This window comes from Entelurus aequoreus, linkage group LG02 (assembly GCF_033978785.1).
Source record: "Entelurus aequoreus isolate RoL-2023_Sb linkage group LG02, RoL_Eaeq_v1.1, whole genome shotgun sequence".
Classification (NCBI taxonomy): Eukaryota; Metazoa; Chordata; class Actinopteri; order Syngnathiformes; family Syngnathidae; genus Entelurus; species Entelurus aequoreus.
Window position 1 is genome coordinate 11146552 of NC_084732.1, and position 19786 is coordinate 11166337.

At 41.8% G+C, this 19786-nt stretch overlaps 1 protein-coding gene across 2 annotated transcripts in view; it reads right to left on the minus strand.

Annotated features, from left to right (window-relative positions):
• si:ch211-186j3.6 (neural-cadherin) overlaps positions 1-19786 on the minus strand; it is a 250919-nt gene that overhangs the window by 80654 nt on the left and 150479 nt on the right. For both annotated transcript variants that reach the window (XM_062021330.1, XM_062021337.1), the window contains exons 17-23: positions 18147-18267; positions 17005-17167; positions 15182-15841; positions 12802-12993; positions 9730-10173; positions 9315-9645; positions 4013-4106 (exon numbers count right to left, since the gene is read on the minus strand). In XM_062021330.1, the coding sequence (XP_061877314.1) occupies positions 4013-4106; positions 9315-9645; positions 9730-10173; positions 12802-12993; positions 15182-15841; positions 17005-17167; positions 18147-18267 (2005 nt within the window). The remainder of the gene's footprint in view (positions 1-4012; positions 4107-9314; positions 9646-9729; positions 10174-12801; positions 12994-15181; positions 15842-17004; positions 17168-18146; positions 18268-19786) is intronic.

A 19786-nucleotide genomic window follows, 5' to 3' on the forward strand; every position in this document is an offset into this window, starting at 1 on the left:
CAAGTGACATCATTCAAGTCTCCTTGTGGACTTTGGAGCATCAGAAGACAAATGAGTGCATGAATTAAATATGTCTGCTGCAGAAAGTGAAGTTTGAAAGAAGTTTCTGATCAATCAGCGATCAATACTTGGCCTGATTGTTGATCAATACCTGGCCTGATTGTTGATCACATGGCTGACAAGGAGAGAAGCAATCCCATAAAAAGAGGGTTCATTAGCATCTCAGCTTCAACATCTTCTGCATTATTCACACGCATCCATCCTGCCTTTCTCTGCACATACTGTTACTTATGTTGATTATTATTCATAAGTCATTTAAGTTCAGTATTTTTCATAACTCATTTAAGTTGATTATTATTCATAAGTTACTTAAATGAATTATGTTTCACAAGTAACTTAAGTTAATTATTTTTCATAGGTCACTTAAATTGATTATTTTACATAAGTCACTTAAATAAATGATTTTGCATTAGTCACTTAAGTTGATTATTTTTCACAAGTCACTTAAATAAATTATTTTTCATTAGTCACTTAAGTTGATTATTTTTCACAAGTCACTTAAATTTATTATTTTTCATAAGTCACTTAAATTTAGTATTTTTCATTTCATTTTGAATGAACAATCAACAAGTTGATTATGTTTCATAAATCACTTAAGTGGATTATTTTTCACAAGTCACTTAAATTTATTATTTTTCATAAGTCACTTAAATGTATTATTTTTCATTTCATTTTGAATCAACAATCAACAAGTTGATTATGTTTCATAAATCACTTAAGTGGATTATTTTTCACAAGTTACTTAAGTTGATAATTTTTCACAAGTTACTTAAGTTGATTATTTTTCATAAGTCACTTAAATTTATTATTTTTCATTTCATTTTGAATGAACAATCAAGAAGTTGATTATGTTTCATAAATCACTTAAGTGGATTATTTTTCACAAGTTACTTAAGTTGATTATTTTTCATAGGTCACTTAAATTGATTATTTTTCATAAGTTACTTAAGTTGATTATTTTTCACAAGTTACTTAAGTTGATTTTTTTTCATAATTGACTTAAATTGATTATTTTTCATGTCACTTAAGTTTATTATTTTTCAATTTTAGCGGTATGAGATTTGACGAAAATGTAAAGTGCATTATAAATATGATTCATTATTATTATTATTAATATTTTTATTTTTCACGAGTAATTTACGGTTATTAGTCAATGCTGTTTATTGCTTTTCATCAATTATTTATGTTTATTATTTTTCAAAATTCACTCGTGTTTATTATTGGTCATCAGACATGATTGCCACAAGTTGAGTCACATGTTGAGGAGAAATGTGGATGTCAGAGAGTTATGAAGGACTCAGTTAGTGTAGGAGAGTTAGGAAGGACTCAGTTAGTGTAGGAGAGTTATGAATGACTCAGTTAGTGTAGGAGAGTTATGAAGGACTCAGTTAGAAGGACTCAGTTAGTGTAGGAGAGTTATGAAGGACTCAGTTAGTGTATGAGAGTTATGAAGGACTCAGTTAGTGTAGGAGAGTTATGAAGGACTCAGTTAGAAGGACTCAGTTAGTGTAGGAGAGTTATGAAGGACTCAGTTAGTGTAGGAGAGTTATGAAGGACTCAGTTAGAAGGACTCAGTTAGTGTAGGAGAGTTATGAAGGACTCAGTTAGTGTATGAGAGTTATGAAGGACTCAGTTAGTGTAGGAGAGTTATGAAGGACTCAGTTAGAAGGACTCAGTTAGTGTAGGAGAGTTATGAAGGACTCAGTTAGTGTAGGAGAGTTATGAAGGACTCAGTTAGTGTAGGAGAGTTATGAAGGACACAGTTAGTGTAGGAGAGTTATGAAGGACTCAGTTAGAAGGACTCAGTTAGTGCAGGAGAGTTATGAAGGACTCAGTTAGAAGGACTCAGTTAGTGTAGGAGAGTTATGAAGGACTCAGTTAGTGTAGGAGAGTTATGAAGGACACAGTTAGTGTAGGAGAGTTATGAAGGACTCAGTTAGAAGGACTCAGTTAGTGTAGGAGAGTTATGAAGGACTCAGTTAGAAGGACTCAGTTAGTGTAGGAGAGTTATGAAGGACTCAGTTAGAAGGACTCAGTTAGTGTAGGAGAGTTATGAAGGACTAAGTTAGAAGGACTCAGTTAGTGTAGGAGAGTTATGAAGGACTCAGTTAGTGTAGGAGAGTTATGAAGGACTCAGTTAGAAGGACTAAGTTAGAAGGACTCAGTTAGTGTAGGAGAGTTATGAAGGACTCAGTTAGAAGGACTCAGTTAGAAGGACTCAGTTAGAAGGACTAAGTTAGAAGGACTCAGTTAGTGTAGGAGAGTTATGAAGGACTCAGTTAGTGTAGGAGAGTTATGAAGGACTCAGTTAGTGTAGGAGAGTTATGAAGGACTCAGTTAGAAGGACTCAGTTAGAAGGACTCAGTTAGAAAGACTCAGTTAGTGTAGGAGAGTTATGAAGGACTCAGTTAGTGTAGGAGAGTTATGAAGGACTCAGTTAGAAGGACTCAGTTAGAAGGACTCAGTTAGAAGGACTCAGTTAGTGTAGGAGAGTTATGAAGGACTCAGTTAGTGTAGGAGAGTTATGAAGGACTCAGTTAGAAGGACTCAGTTAGTGTAGGAGAGTTATGAAGGACTCAGTTAGAAGGACTCAGTTAGAAGGACTCAGTTAGAAGGACTCAGTTAGTGTAGGAGAGTTATGAAGGACTCAGTTAGTGTAGGAGAGTTATGAAGGACTCAGTTAGAAGGACTCAGTTAGAAGGACTCAGTTAGTGTAGGAGAGTTATGAAGGACTAAGTTAGAAGGACTCAGTTAGTGTAGGAGAGTTATGAAGGACTCAGTTAGAAGGACTCAGTTAGAAGGACTCAGTTAGTGTAGGAGAGTTATGAAGGACTAAGTTAGAAGGACTCAGTTAGTGTAGGAGAGTTATGAAGGACTCAGTTAGAAGGACTCAGTTAGTGTAGGAGAGTTATGAAGGACTCAGTTAGTGTAGGAGAGTTATGGAGGACTCAGTTAGAAGGACTCAGTTAGTGTAGGAGAGTTATGAAGGACTCAGTTAGAAGGACTCAGTTAGTGTAGGAGAGTTATAGAGGACTCAGTTAGAAGGACTAAGTTAGAAGGACTCAGTTAGTGTAGGAGAGTTATGAAGGACTCAGTTAGAAGGACTCAGTTAGTGTAGGAGAGTTATGAAGGACTAAGTTAGAAGGACTCAGTTAGTGTAGGAGAGTTATGAAGGACTCAGTTAGAAGGACTCAGTTAGAAGGACTCAGTTAGTGTAGGAGAGTTATGAAGGACTAAGTTAGAAGGACTCAGTTAGTGTAGGAGAGTTATGAAGGACTCAGTTAGTGTAGGAGAGTTATGAAGGACTCAGTTAGAAGGAGTTAGAAGGACTCAGTTAGAAGGACTCAGTTAGTGTAGGAGAGTTATGAAGGACTAAGTTAGAAGGACTCAGTTAGTGTAGGAGAGTTATGAAGGACTCAGTTAGAAGGACTCAGTTAGAAGGACTCAGTTAGTGTAGGAGAGTTATGAAGGACTAAGTTAGAAGGACTCAGTTAGTGTAGGAGAGTTATGAAGGACTCAGTTAGTGTAGGAGAGTTATGGAGGACTCAGTTAGAAGGACTCAGTTAGTGTAGGAGAGTTATGAAGGACTCAGTTAGTGTAGGAGAGTTATGGAGGACTCAGTTAGAAGGACTCAGTTAGTGTAGGAGAGTTATGATGGACTCAGTTAGAAGGACTCAGTTAGTGTAGGAGAGTTATAGAGGACTCAGTTAGAAGGACTCAGTTAGTGTAGGAGAGTTATAGAGGACTCAGTTAGAAGGACTCAGTTAGTGTAGGAGAGTTATGGAGGACTCAGTTAGAAGGACTCAGTTAGTGTAGGAGAGTTATGATGGACTCAGTTAGAAGGACTCAGTTAGTGTAGGAGAGTTATGAAGGACTCAGTTAGAAGGACTAAGTTAGAAGGACTCAGTTAGTGTAGGAGAGTTATGAAGGACGGCCATGATGGAGAACTCACGTGGGGGCGGGTCCTTCAAAGACGTAGGTCTTGTTGTCCCAGTCATCGGGGTCGGGGGCGTGGACTTTCCCCAGCACGGTGGTTGGTTGGAGGCCTGCAGAAGTCACAACACAACATTCTTCAAACATGTCGGGGGCGTGTCTTATCACAACATCACGTGACAGGAAGTCACAACACAACATTCTTCAAACATGTCGGGGGCGTGTCTTATCACAACATCACGTGACAGGAAGTCACAACACAACATTCTTCAAACATGTTGGGGGCGTGTCTTATCACAACATCACGTGACAGGAAGTGTCACGTAACATCTGGCTATAAGAATAACAAATACATCATTCTTAATGAACCTAATTGGAGCATTAAATGAATGCATGAATGACTAAGTAAACAGATGGATGAGCTAACACATGGGGGAGCTAAGATGCTTTTATTGTTGTAACAGAACATGATGATGCTTTTATTGTTGTAACAGAATATGATGATGCTTTTATTGTTGTAGCAGAATATGATGCTTTTATTGTTGTAGCAGAATATGATGATGCTTTTATTGTTGTAACAGAATATGATGATGCTTTTATTGCTGTAGCAGAATATGATGATGCTTTTATTGTTGTAGCAGAATATGATGATGCTTTTATTGTTGTAGCAGAATATGATGCTTTTATTGTTGTAGCAGAATATGATGATGCTTTTATAGTTGTAGCAGAATATGATGCTTTTATTGTTGTAGCAGAATATGATGCTTTTATTGTTGTAGCAGAATATGATGCTTTTATTGTTGTAGCAGAATATGATGATGCTTTTATTGTTGTAGCAGAATATGATGCTTTTATTGTTGTAGCAGAATATGATGCTTTTATTGTTGTAGCAGAATATGATGCTTTTATTGTTGTAGCAGAATATGATGCTTTTATTGTTGTAGAGTTGAGACTCTGCAAATATGACAACATGAATCAGCAAAGATAACAAATAAAACCCCAGAAAATACGACAACATAAAAACTGCAAATATGACAACATGAATCAACAAATATGACAGCATGATACCAGCAAATATGACAACATGAATCAGCAAATATGACAACATAAAAACAGAAAATATGACAACATAAAAACTGCAAATATGACAACATGAATCAACAAATATGACAACATGATACCAGCAAATATGACAACATGAATCAGCAAATATGACAACATGATACCAGCAAATATGACAACATGATACCAGCAAATATGACAACATGAATCAACAAATATGACAACATGATACCAGCAAATATGACAACATGAATCAGCAAATATGACAACATGATACCAGCAAATATGACAACATGATACCAGCAAATATGACAACATAAAAACAGCAAAAATGATTACATGAATCAGCAAATATGACAACATGATACCAGCAAATATGACAACATGATGCCAGCAAATATGACAACATGAATCAGCAAATATGACAACATGATACCAGCAAATATGACAACATAAAAACAGCAAAAATGATTACATGAATCAGCAAATATGACAACATGATACCAGCAAATATGACAACATTAATCAGCAAATATGACAACATGATACCAGCAAATATGACAACATGAATCAGCAAATATGACAACATAAAAACAGAAAATATGACAACATAAAAACTGCAAATATGACAACATGAATCAACAAATATGACAACATGATACCAGCAAATATGACAACATGAATCAGCAAATATGACAACATGATACCAGCAAATATGACAACATGATACCAGCAAATATGACAACATGATACCAGCAAATATGACAACATAAAAACAGCAAAAATGATTACATGAATCAGCAAATATGACAACATGATACCAGCAAATATGACAACATGATGCCAGCAAATATGACAACATGAATCAGCAAATATGACAACATGATACCAGCAAATATGACAACATGATACCAGCAAATATGACAACATAAAAACAGCAAAAATGATTACATGAATCAGCAAATATGACAACATGATACCAGCAAACATGACAACATTAATCAGCAAATATGACAATATGATACCAGCAAATATGACAACATGAATCAGCAAATATTACAACATAAAAACAGCAAACATGACCAAATGAATCAGCAAATATGACAACATGAATTAGCAAATATGACAACATGAATCAACAAATATGACCGCATAGCAACAGCAAATATGACAACATAAAAACTACAAATATGACAACATGAATCAGCATATATGACAACATAAAAACTGCAAATATGACAACATGAATCAGCAAATATGACAACATAAAAACAGCAAATATGACAACATGAATCAGCAAATATGACAACATGAATCAGCAAATATGACAACATAAATCAGCAAATATGACAACATGATACCAGCAAATATGACCGCACGAATCAGCAAATATGACAACATGATACCAGCAAATATGACAACATAAATCAGCAAATATGACAACATGATACCAGCAAATATGACAACATAAATCAGCAAATATGACAACATGATACCAGCAAATATGACAACATAAATCAGCAAATATGACAACATAAATCAGCAAATATGACAACATAAATCAGCAAATATGACAACATGATACCAGCAAATATGACAACATAAATCAGCAAATATGACAACATGATACCAGCAAATATGACAACATGAATCAGCAAATATGACAACATGATACCAGCAAATATGACCGCATGAATCAGCAAATATGACACCATAAAAACAGCAAATATGACAACATGATATCAGCAAACATGACACCATGAATCAGCAAATATGACAACATAAAAACTGCAAATATGACAACATGAATCAACAAATATGACAACATGATACCAGCAAATATGACAACATGAATCAGCAAATATGACAACATGATACCAGCAAATATGACAACATGATACCAGCAAATATGACAACATAAAAACAGCAAAAATGATTACATGAATCAGCAAATATGACAACATGATACCAGCAAATATGACAACATGATGCCAGCAAATATGACAACATGAATCAGCAAATATGACAACATGATACCAGCAAATATGACAACATAAAAACAGCAAAAATGATTACATGAATCAGCAAATATGACAACATGATACCAGCAAATATGACAACATTAATCAGCAAATATGACAACATGATACCAGCAAATATGACAACATGAATCAGCAAATATGACAACATAAAAACAGAAAATATGACAACATAAAAACTGCAAATATGACAACATGAATCAACAAATATGACAACATGATACCAGCAAATATGACAACATGAATCAGCAAATATGACAACATGATACCAGCAAATATGACAACATGATACCAGCAAATATGACAACATGATACCAGCAAATATGACAACATAAAAACAGCAAAAATGATTACATGAATCAGCAAATATGACAACATGATACCAGCAAATATGACAACATGATGCCAGCAAATATGACAACATGAATCAGCAAATATGACAACATGATACCAGCAAATATGACAACATGATACCAGCAAATATGACAACATAAAAACAGCAAAAATGATTACATGAATCAGCAAATATGACAACATGATACCAGCAAACATGACAACATTAATCAGCAAATATGACAATATGATACCAGCAAATATGACAACATGAATCAGCAAATATTACAACATAAAAACAGCAAACATGACCAAATGAATCAGCAAATATGACAACATGAATTAGCAAATATGACAACATGAATCAACAAATATGACCGCATAGCAACAGCAAATATGACAACATAAAAACTACAAATATGACAACATGAATCAGCATATATGACAACATAAAAACTGCAAATATGACAACATGAATCAGCAAATATGACAACATAAAAACAGCAAATATGACAACATGAATCAGCAAATATGACAACATGAATCAGCAAATATGACAACATAAATCAGCAAATATGACAACATGATACCAGCAAATATGACCGCACGAATCAGCAAATATGACAACATGATACCAGCAAATATGACAACATAAATCAGCAAATATGACAACATGATACCAGCAAATATGACAACATAAATCAGCAAATATGACAACATGATACCAGCAAATATGACAACATAAATCAGCAAATATGACAACATAAATCAGCAAATATGACAACATAAATCAGCAAATATGACAACATGATACCAGCAAATATGACAACATAAATCAGCAAATATGACAACATGATACCAGCAAATATGACAACATGAATCAGCAAATATGACAACATGATACCAGCAAATATGACCGCATGAATCAGCAAATATGACACCATAAAAACAGCAAATATGACAACATGATATCAGCAAACATGACACCATGAATCAGCAAATATGACAACATAAAAACTGCAAATATGACAACATGAATCAGCAAATATGACAACATAAAAACAGCAAATATGACAACATGAATCAGCAAATATGACAACATGAATCAGCAAATATGACAACATAAAAACAGCAAATATGACAACATGAATCAGCAAATATGACCGCATGAATCAGCAAATATGACAACACGAATCAGCAATATGACCACATGAATCAGCAAATATGACAACATAAAAACAGCAAATATGACAACATGAATCAGCAAATATGACCGCATGAATCAGCAAATATGACAACATAAAAACAGCAAATATGACAACATGAATCAGCAAATATGACCACATGAATCAGCAAATATGACAACACGAATCAGCAAATATGACCGCATGAATCAGCAAATATGACAACATAAAAACAGCAAATATGACAACATGAATCAGCAAATATGACCGCATGAATCAGCAAATATGACAACATAAAAACAGCAAATATGACTGCAGGAATCAGAAAATATGACAACATGAATCAGCAACTATGACAACATGAATCAGCAACTATGACAACATGAATCAGAAAATATGACAACATGAATCAGCAAATATGACAACATGAATCAGCAAATATGACAACATAAAAACAGCAAACATGACAACATGAATCAGAAAATATGACAACATGAATCAGCAACTATGACAACATGAATCAGCAACTATGACAACATGAATCAGAAAATATGACAACATGAATCAGCAAATATGACAACATGAATCAGAAAATATGACAACATAAAAACAGTAAATATGACAACATGATAACAGCAAACATGACACCATGAATCAGCAAACATGACAACATGAATGAGGTATGAGAGGATGAAGCTGTCACCTCTGTGACTGTAGAAGAAGATCTCCTTTTGGCCGCCACGGTGGGCGTGGTCGTTCTGGTCGCCGATGGTAACGGTCAGCGTGCTGGTGACGGTGTGGGCGGGGCGTCCACTGTCGCTCATGACGACGGGAATGAGGAAGTCCCTCTGGCGCTCGCGGTCAAAAGTCCTGAGGGCGGTCAGCGTGGCCGTGCCGTTCAGGTGGTCCTGCAGGTGGAAGTCGGCGCTCAGGCCGGAATCGGCTGGGACGGAGAAGCGGAACGGCGCCCCGTTCTCAGGCGAGTCCCGGTCCACGGCCCGGAGGAGGGTGGAGGTCCGGTTCATGCTGACAACCTGGAAGAGAGAGACATTCTAGAACCTTCCAATGGACCACAGGCTCCTCCTACCATGTTCTCCAGCACCACAGGCTCCTCCTACCTGGGGCCCGGCCATGTTCTCCAGCACCACGGGAGCGTAAGCGGCTTCAAACTCAGGACCGTTATCGTTGACGTCCAGCAGGGGGAGCTCCACTGTAGCGCTGCCCGACAGAGGCGGGACCCCCTGGTCCGTCGCTATGACAACCAGGTGATGCTGCGCCGTCCTCTCCCGGTCCAGAGGCCGCGCCACAGACAGGACGCCGGACTGGTCGACGGCGAAGAGACCCTCGGGGTCGGAATCCTCCCGCAGGCTGTAGACCAGGTCCCGGTTCTGGCCCGAGTCCGAGTCGCTCGCCACCAGGCGGGCCACGCTGGTTCCCACGGCGACGTCCTCAGAGAGCGGGCCCAGGGAGAGGAAGTGCGGGATGAAGACGGGGGCGTGGTCGTTGTAGTCCTCCACCTGCACCACGCAGTGCAGCAGGCTGGAGAAGTCCAGGTCCTCCACCTGGAACACCAAGGTCACTTCCTGTCATGTGACCCACCTACAGCTTTCCTTTTTGGCTCACTGAATAGTACCAAATCAAGTATTACTGCATGCAGTAGTACTCTATGAAGTATTACTGCATGCAGTAGTACTATATGAAGTATTACTGCATGCAGTAGTACTATATGAAGTATTACTGCATGCAGTAGTACTATATGAAGTATTACTACATGCAGTAGTACTATATGAAGTATTACTGCATGCAGTAGTACTCTATGAAGTATTACTACATGCAGCAGTACTATATGAAGTATTACTGCATGCAGTAGTACTATATGAAGTATTACTGCATGCAGTAGTACTATATGAAGTATTACTGCATGCAGTAGTACTATATGAAGTATTACTGCATGCAGTAGTACTATATGAAGTATTACTACATGCAGTAGTACTATATGAAGTATTACTGCATGCAGTAGTACTATATGAAGTATTACTGCATGCAGTAGTACTATATGAAGTATTACTGCATGCAGTAGTACTATATAAAGTACAACTGCATGCAGTAGTACTCTACGAAGTATTACTGCATGCAGCAGTACTATATGAAGTATTACTGCATGCAGTAGTACTATATGAAGTATTACTGCATGCAGTAGTACTATATGAAGTATTACTACATGCAGTAGTACTATATGAAGTACTACTGCATGCAGTAGTACTATATGAAGTATTACTGCATGCAGTAGTACTATATGAAGTATTACTGCATGCAGTAGTACTATATAAAGTACAACTGCATGCAGTAGTACTCTACGAAGTATTACTGCATGCAGTAGTACTATATAAAGTACTACTGCATGCAGTAGTACTATATGAAGTACTATTGCATGCAGTAGTACTATAGTAAGTACTGCTGCATGCAGTAGTACTATATGAAGTACAACTGCATGCAGTAGTACTATATGAAGTACTACTGCATGCAGTACTACTATATGAAGTATTACTGCATGCAGGTCACTGAATAGTACTATATGAAGTATTACTGCATGCAAGTCACTGAATAGTACTATATGAAGTATTACTGCATGCAAGTCACTGAATAGTACTATATGAAGTATTACTGCATGCAAGTCACTGAATAGTACTATATGAAGTATTACTGCATGCAGGTCACTGAATAGTACTAAATGAAGTATTACTGCATGCAGGTCACTGAATAGTACTATATGAAGTATTACTGCATGCAGGTCACTGAATAGTACTATATGAAATACTACTGCTTAAGTGTCACTGAATAGTACTATCTGAAGTACTGCTGCATGCAGTAGTACTATATGAAGTATTGCTGCATGCAGTAGTACTATATGAAGTACTGCTGCATGCAGTATTACTATATGAAGTATTGCTGCATGCAGTAGTACTATATGAAGTACTGCTGCATGCAGTAGTACTATATGAAGTACAACTGCATGCAGTAGTACTATATGAAGTACTACTGCATGCAGTAGTACTATAGTAAGTACTGCTGAATGCAGTAGTACTATATAAATAAACATTGATTGATTGATTGATTGATATATGAAGTACAACTGCATGCAGTAGTACTTCATATAGTACTACTGCATGCAGTAGTACTATATGAAGTACTACTGCATGCAGTAGTACTATAGTAAGTACTGCTGCATGCAGTAGTACTATATGAAGTACAACTGCATGCAGTAGTACTATATGAAGTACTACTGCATGCAGTAGTACTATAGTAAGTACTGCTGCATGCAGTAGTACTATATGAAGTACAACTGCATGCAGTAGTACTATATGAAGTACTACTGCATGCAGTAGTACTATAGTAAGTACTGCTGCATGCAGGTCACTGAATGGTAATATAGTAAGTACTGCTGCATGCGGTATTACTATATGAAGTACTACTGCATGTGGTAGTACTATATGAAGTACTACTACATGCAGTAGTACTATATGAAGTACATCTGCATGCAGTAGTACTATAGTAAGTACTGCTGCAAGCAGGTCACTGAATGGTAATATAGTAAGTACTGCTGTATGCGGTATTACTATATGAAGTACTACTGCATATAGGTCACCTAGTATTACTTTATGAAGTACTACTGCATGCGGTAGTACTATATGAAGTACTACTGCATATAGGTCACCTAGTATTACTTTATGAAGTACTGCTGCATGCGGTAGTACTATATGAAGTACTACTGCATATAGGTCACCTAGTATTACTTTATGAAGTACTGCTGCATGCGGTAGTACTATATGAAGTACTACTGCATATAGGTCACCTAGTATTACTTTATGAAGTACTGCTGCATGCGGTATTACTATATGAAGTACTACTGCATATAGGTCAGCTAATATTACTTTATAAAGTACTACTGCTATCTGAAGTAGTCCTGCATGCAGCATGAAAGTACTAAGAGGAAGATGAGAAGTCCTCCAGAATGTGGGCAGTAAAACTCTGGTGACTTCCCGAAGAGCAAAGTTTGTCATCATGAAATCTGACAGAGGAAGAAAAAGTCTTTGAGCTGCAGACTTTGAGAAGATGATCTGTTACTGCAAACTTCCTAAATTGGTCCTCCTGAGATGTTGTGCTGCACGCCTGCTAGAAGGTTGGAGTACCTTCAGGGTGAGGTTGAACTTCTGCTCGCTGTGGCGCTCAAAGTCCAGACGCTTCTTCAGTCTCAAAGTCCCACGCTGCTCCTGCCTGTTGGTCACCATGAAGAACTTCTGCTCCTGGTCTCCTGCCACCACGCTAAAGCTAAGCTGGGCGTTTTCTCCTACGTCCTGGTCTTCTGCCGTCACCTCCAGAACCTTCAAAACCACATCTTGGGATTACATTGAGTCACAGGGGCCAGCCAGAGTCACGGGGGCCAACCATAATCAGGGAGGTCAGCCAGAGTCAGGGAGGCCAGCCAGAGTCAGGGGGGCCAACCATAATCAGGGAGGTCAGCCAGAGTCAGAGAGGCCAGCCAGAGTCAGGGGGGCCAACCATAATCAGGGTGGTCAGCCAGAGTCAGGGGGGCCAGCCAGAGTCAGTCAGGGGGGCCAACCATAATCAGGGTGGTCAGCCAGAGTCAGGGAGGCCAGCCAGAGTCAGGGGGGCCAACCATAATCAGGGTGGTTAGCCAGAGTCAGGGTGGCCAGCCAGAGTCACGGGGGCCAGCCAGAGTCAAGGTGGCCAGCCAGAGTCAGGGGGGTCTGCCAGAGTCATGGGGGCCAGCCAGAGTCAAGGTGGCCAGCCAGAGTCAGGGGGTCTGCCAGAGTCATGGGGGCCAGCCAGAGTCAAGGTGGCCAGCCAGAGTCAGGGGGGCCAGCCAGAGTCACGGGGGCCAACCATAATCAGGGTGGTCAGCCAGAGTCAGGGGGCTTAGCCAGAGTCAGGGGGGCCAGCCAGAGTCAGGGAGGCCAGCCAGAGTCACGGGGGCCAACAATAATCAGGGTGTTCAGCCAGAGTCAGGGGGGACAGCCAGAGTCACGGGGGCAAACCATAATCAGAGTGGGCAGCCAGAGTCAGGGGGGCCAGCCATAGTCACGGGGGCCAACCATAATCAGGGTGGTCAGCCAGAGTCAGGGGGCCTAGCCAGAGTCAGGGGGGCCAGCCAGAGTCAGGGAGGCCAGCCAGAGTCACGGGGGCCAACAATAATCAGGGTGTTCAGCCAGAGTCAGAGAGGCCAGCCAGAGTCAGGGGGGCCAACCATAATCAGGGTGGTCAGCCAGAGTCAGGGGGGCCAGCCAGAGTCAGTCAGGGGGGCCAACCATAATCAGGGTGGTCAGCCAGAGTCAGGGAGGCCAGCCAGAGTCAGGGGGGCCAACCATAATCAGGGTGGTTAGCCAGAGTCAGGGTGGCCAGCCAGAGTCACGGGGGCCAGCCAGAGTCAAGGTGGCCAGCCAGAGTCAGGGGGGTCTGCCAGAGTCATGGGGGCCAGCCAGAGTCAAGGTGGCCAGCCAGAGTCAGGGGGGCCAGCCAGAGTCACGGGGGGAAACCATAATCAGGGTGGTCAGCCAGAGTCAGGGGGCTTAGCCAGAGCCAGGGGGGCCAGCCAGAGTCAGGGAGGCCAGCCAGAGTCACGGGGGCCAACAATAATCAGGGTGTTCAGCCAGAGTCAGGGGGGACAGCCAGAGTCACGGGGGCCAACCATAATCAGAGTGGTCAGCCAGAGTCAGGGGGGCCAGCCATAGTCACGGGGGCCAACCATAATCAGGGTGGTCAGCCAGAGTCAGGGGGCTTAGCCAGAGTCAGGGGGGCCAGCCAGAGTCAGGGAGGCCAGCCAGAGTCACGGGGGCCAACAATAATCAGGGTGTTCAGCCAGAGTCAGGGGGGCCAGCCAGAGTCACGGGGGCCAACAATAATCAGGGTGGTCAGCCAGAGTCAGGGGGGCCAGCCATAGTCACGGGGGCCAACCATAATCAGGGGGGTCAGCCAGAGTCAGGGGGGACAGCCAGAGTCAGGGGGGCCAGCCAGAGTCACGGGGGCCAACCATAATCAGGGTGGTCAGCCAGAGTCAGGGGGTCAGCCAGAGTCACAGGGGCCAGCCAGAGTCACGGGGGTCAGCCAGAGTCAGGGGGGTCAGCCAGAGTCACAGGGGCCAGCCAGAGTCACTAGGGCCTGCCAGAGTCACGGGGGTCAGCCAGAGTCACAGGGGCCAGCCAGAGTCAGGGGGGCGGGGGGTCAGCCAGAGTCATGGGGGATAGCCAGAGTCACGGGGGCCAGCCAGAGTAACAGGGGCCAGCCAGAGTCAGAGGAGCCACCCCCCCCTGACCCTGTCTGGTACAGTACTACTAAAATCCTCTTTCTGAACACAATTATGACCCCTGAGTGAGGTGGACCCCACTTTTTCTAAATGTCCCTAATCGTGTCCCAAACATTTGTGCTGCAAAATGTTGTGTCTAATGATTAAAGTTTGGAAATGATTAACAAATGATGATTCATAACCAGCTCCATAAAACATGTATAATATAAAAACATTATTGTTGATCCATCAAAACATCAACAACTCACCTCAGCGTTGGGCTCAGCGTTCTCCGAGATGGTGGCCACACATGATTGGTCAGTGAATCTGGGGGCATGGTCGTTGACGTCCTTGATCAGTACGGTAGCGGTGGCTGTTCCCACCATACCGCCGCCATCCCTGGCCTCCACGAGCAGTAGGTAGGACTCGGCCTGCTCGCGGTCCAGGCCCGTCATGGCCACCGTGACGGTCCCCGTGGCCGGGTGGATGACAAACATGTCGGACAAGGTGGGCACACCTCCCAGGTTGGCGTCTAGAGTGCCCACCATCCTGTAGGACAGCACGGCGTTCTGGCCCACTGCGGCGTCGTCCAGGTCGGTGGCCGTCATGTCCATCACCGACGTGCCTGCCGCAGAGTTCTCTGCCACCTGGCCATGACAGCTGGGGGCGCAGGTGAAGACGGGCGCGTTGTCGTTGATGTCCCACACGCTGATGATGACGTCAGTGAAGCCCGTCAGACCTTCGCCGCCCTCGTCCGTGGCCAGGACCACAAAACGCCAAACGGCGCGCTCCTCACGGTCCAGGGTCCGCTGGGCGTAGATCTTGCCCGTGACCTCGTCGATCACGAACTCGCTGTCGGCGCCCTGGCCGTGGAGGGAATAGCGCACGGCTTCCTGGTCGGCGTCTTTGTCGGGGTCGGTCGCCGTCACCTGCGTCATCGGGGAGGAAGAAGCGTGATGAGGAACATCTTCATTATTGAAGATGCCTGCAGCCTCCTTTGCACGTATGGTGAGCTAGATGTGACAATTTGCCATGTAATAGCATGGTCAATTGTATAGTCTTTAAGAGTCCAGATGTATTTGCTCAGCTCTGTAGAGTTCTTGAGTTGGGGACTACGGAATGATGCTGTGTGATTGTTATAACGGGTTTTAAAGGTGTTTTCTGTGAGTCCAATGTATGTCTCTGTGTTTGACTTGTCCTTGCGGGTGATGCTGGCTTGGTAAACACCTGATGTTTTTAAACACTTTCCATTAAGTGGGCAGTTGAGCCTTTGTCTGCAATTGCAGCTATCTGTGGAGTTCGAGTCGTTGGCGATTGCTTGTCTGTGAGTGCTCAGAATCTTTTTGTTGTGTGAGTCAATGGTTTGTTTAATATTCATCATGCAGCTTGCGGAGGAGGTATATGTGTTTAAGAGTTCTTTCTTTTTACATAGCCATGTTTACAGTATTTAGTACTTTTCCTTTGTGTATTCTACCAGTCTCTCTTTGTCTGCAGATGTCTGTGTAGTGTTTTAGGCATTGGAATGTGAGAAAGATGCATCCCCCTCCTTATCTTATCAGTGTTGGGGAAGGGTGAGACATTCCTTTCTGGGGGGGGGGGGGGGGGGGGGAACTGTTTTCCTATTCAAGAAGTAGTCTCTTTCCGTTTGAATGCCAGATCAACTAGAGCAGCCGATATGAATGTATTGATTAAGTTGATCTCCCAAAGCTTTGGTATAAACTTGAAAATATTCCAATTCTGTCTTGATGGTCCTTCTTACTCAGCATATATGTCATCGAAAGAACTTGGGATTGACCAGTAACTTAGATTCCCTTGGAGGAAGAACTGGTCCGACACAACAATCTGTAGCTAAGTTTCAAGGTATTCCTGTTGAATATCTTCCTGAGTACATGTTTTTTGGGGAAGTGCCTGTCAATGAGTGCAAGAAATTTGTGAATGGGGGGTTGTACCAAAGTGTGTTGTCCCGTTTCCTGTTTTTTTTTGTTTTAGTTGGTGGGTCAGACTTGACGGGGCTCAATCTTAACTGCCCCGTTGGGGAAACAAATGTCACATGCCACTTATGGTCTGCCCCTAAAAGGTGTTTCCTGCGTACCTGCAGAACGAAGACAGGTGAGCCGTCCAGCTCTTCCGTCACACTGCCGTAGTATTGGTTGACGGTAAAGACGGGCGCCTCGTCGTTCTTGTTGACCACGTTGACCGACACTGTGGTGTAGTCCTCCCACTTGCCGTCCGAGGAGAGGAGGTGGAGTTTGTACCTGCGGGACAGAACACTGCACCTTGAGCAAGGCATCATGGCCGCTGGTTAGCACCACACGGTCTTTGGTGTTGGAGCCAACATTTTGTGACATGAACTGTTGGTTGCAGATAGGATTCACATTGCATTTATTTAATATTATCCATCCATTTTCTACCGCTTGTCCCTCTCGGGTGGTTATGTTCACATGAAATGTTCTAATAGGAATATTTCTGTCACACCTCCTTCTATCATTTAATTTCTTTGATGCAGAATTTCCTCTGGACGTGAAAGGAACGTATTAAGATACTAAACGACTATATGAATTATTTGTCATTATTATTCATGAACATAATGCACCATTCATGTCTCATCTTGCAAGAAGAAATCCATTTATAAATGTTTCATGTTTTCACGTTTAGTCCAGTTCATAATAATAATAACATGAATAATAATTAAGACAATAAGAATATGTTAGAAAACAGAAATAGCACATGTGGAATGTGGTCTAATGCAGTGGTCCCCAACATTTTTGTAGCTGCGGACCGGTCAACGCTTGAAAAAATGTCCCACGGACCGGTGGGGGGGTGGGGGTATTTAAAAATTATTTTTATTTATTTATTTTTTATTTTTTTTATACATAAATAAATACAATCCTGTGTGCTTACGGACTGTATCCCTGCAGGCTGTATTGATTTATATTGATATATAATGTAAATATTGTGTTTTTTATGTTGATTTCATTTTTAAAAAATTAATTAAAAAAAAAAAAAAAATTTATTTTTTATTTATTTTTTTTAATTCTTGTGCGGCCCGGTACCAATCGGCCACTGGTCTAATGTATTTAGTATTTATTTTTGTCTTTTTTTTTTACAGTTGATGTAAAAACTGCAAGCAAGTAATATATTGCCAATAATCATAATAAATAAAAATCCCAAGTGGGATTGATCAGATGTTTTGAAACATGTGTACTATTGATGAAATATTAGACGACTTCCTGCCTTTTGTTCTGCTCGTAGTCCAGAGGCTGAGCCACAAAGATGGTTCCTACTTCTGGTTCCACGTCAAACACGCCGCCCGTGTTGCCAGATGTGATCTGGTACCGCAGCTTGGCGTTCCCACCTGCCAGAACCAGAACACATAGGTTACTTCCACCATGGACCACCTCCTCCATGTTAACACTCATGTCATGTAATATTAACTGTAATGTCATGTAATATTATATATATCATATATACAGTATATACATATCGCCGACATCCCTGGCCTCCACTATACACATATATATATATATATATATATATACAGTATATACATACATATATATGTGTGTGTATACACACACAACTTATTAGCATACAAGAACTACCAAAAGTAAATGAATAATGACTTATCATGTGTACATAACAAGAAGTCACTCAATAATGACTTATCATAACAAGAAGGTATTTCCTTCATCAACATCACAAAAGTTGTCCTCCATCAACGTTGTTGTCAACATATTTCTTTCTTCAGTCAATTCTCTTCAATGTTTTCTCCTTCAGGGTCAAACTTGCCACATTTAAATCATGTTGCATAAAAGTGTTGACTTTGATTGTGTCCTTCAGAAGAGAAATATTCACTCTTTCATCACTGGACTTATCACACATTCACCCTGTCATCCCAGCCAGGACCTGCAGGCATGAAACACTTGTCTGCTGAATGTCACTCTGCACTAACTAGTGAGTCCGGCTTCTCCCAGACTCAAGTCCAAGCTCAGATCAGCTCCCCTGCAGGCCAGGGAACAGGACTCAGGCAGGACCAGGCCGAGGACAGGCATGCATCAAGCAAAGCAGGATTATAGAGGACCGTGTACAGGACCAGGACCCCCAAAAAAACACTGTTCCCCCACAACACGACTGCCCCCCCACAACACCACTGCCCCCTACAACACCACTGCCCCCCACAACACCACTGCCCCCCCCACAACACCACTGCCCCCCTACAACACCACTGTCCCCCCACAACACCACTGCCCCCTACAACACCACTGTCCCCCCACAACACCAATGTCCCCCCACAACACCACTGCCCCCCACAACGCTACTGCCCCCCTACAACACCACTTCCCCCCACAACACCAATGTCCCCCCACAACACCAATGTCCCCCCACAACACCACTGCCCCCCACAACACTACTGCCCCCCTACAACACCACTTCCCCCCACAACACCAATGTCCCCCCACAACACCAATGTCCCCCCACAACACCACTGCCCCCCTACAACACCAATGTCCCCCCACAACACCAATGTCCCCCCACAACACAACTGCCCCCCCACAACACCACTGCCCCCCCACAACACCACTGCCCCCCACACCATGCAGTAATACTAAGTAATAATACTGTGAGTAGTGAAGTAGTAATACTGTGAGTAGTGAAGTAGTAGTGAAGTAGTAATACTGTGAGTAGTGAAGTAGTAGTGAAGTAGTAATACTGTGAGTAGTGAAGTAGTAGTTGTGTACTCCAAGGAGACTTGAGCAGTGAAGTATTGATCGCTGCTGACATTTAGTGAGACTCAGCTTGTTTACTGACATCATTTCTTCTACTAAGAAAAGTACAAAGGGCTAATAAAAACACGTCTGCTCTGCTTGGTCAAC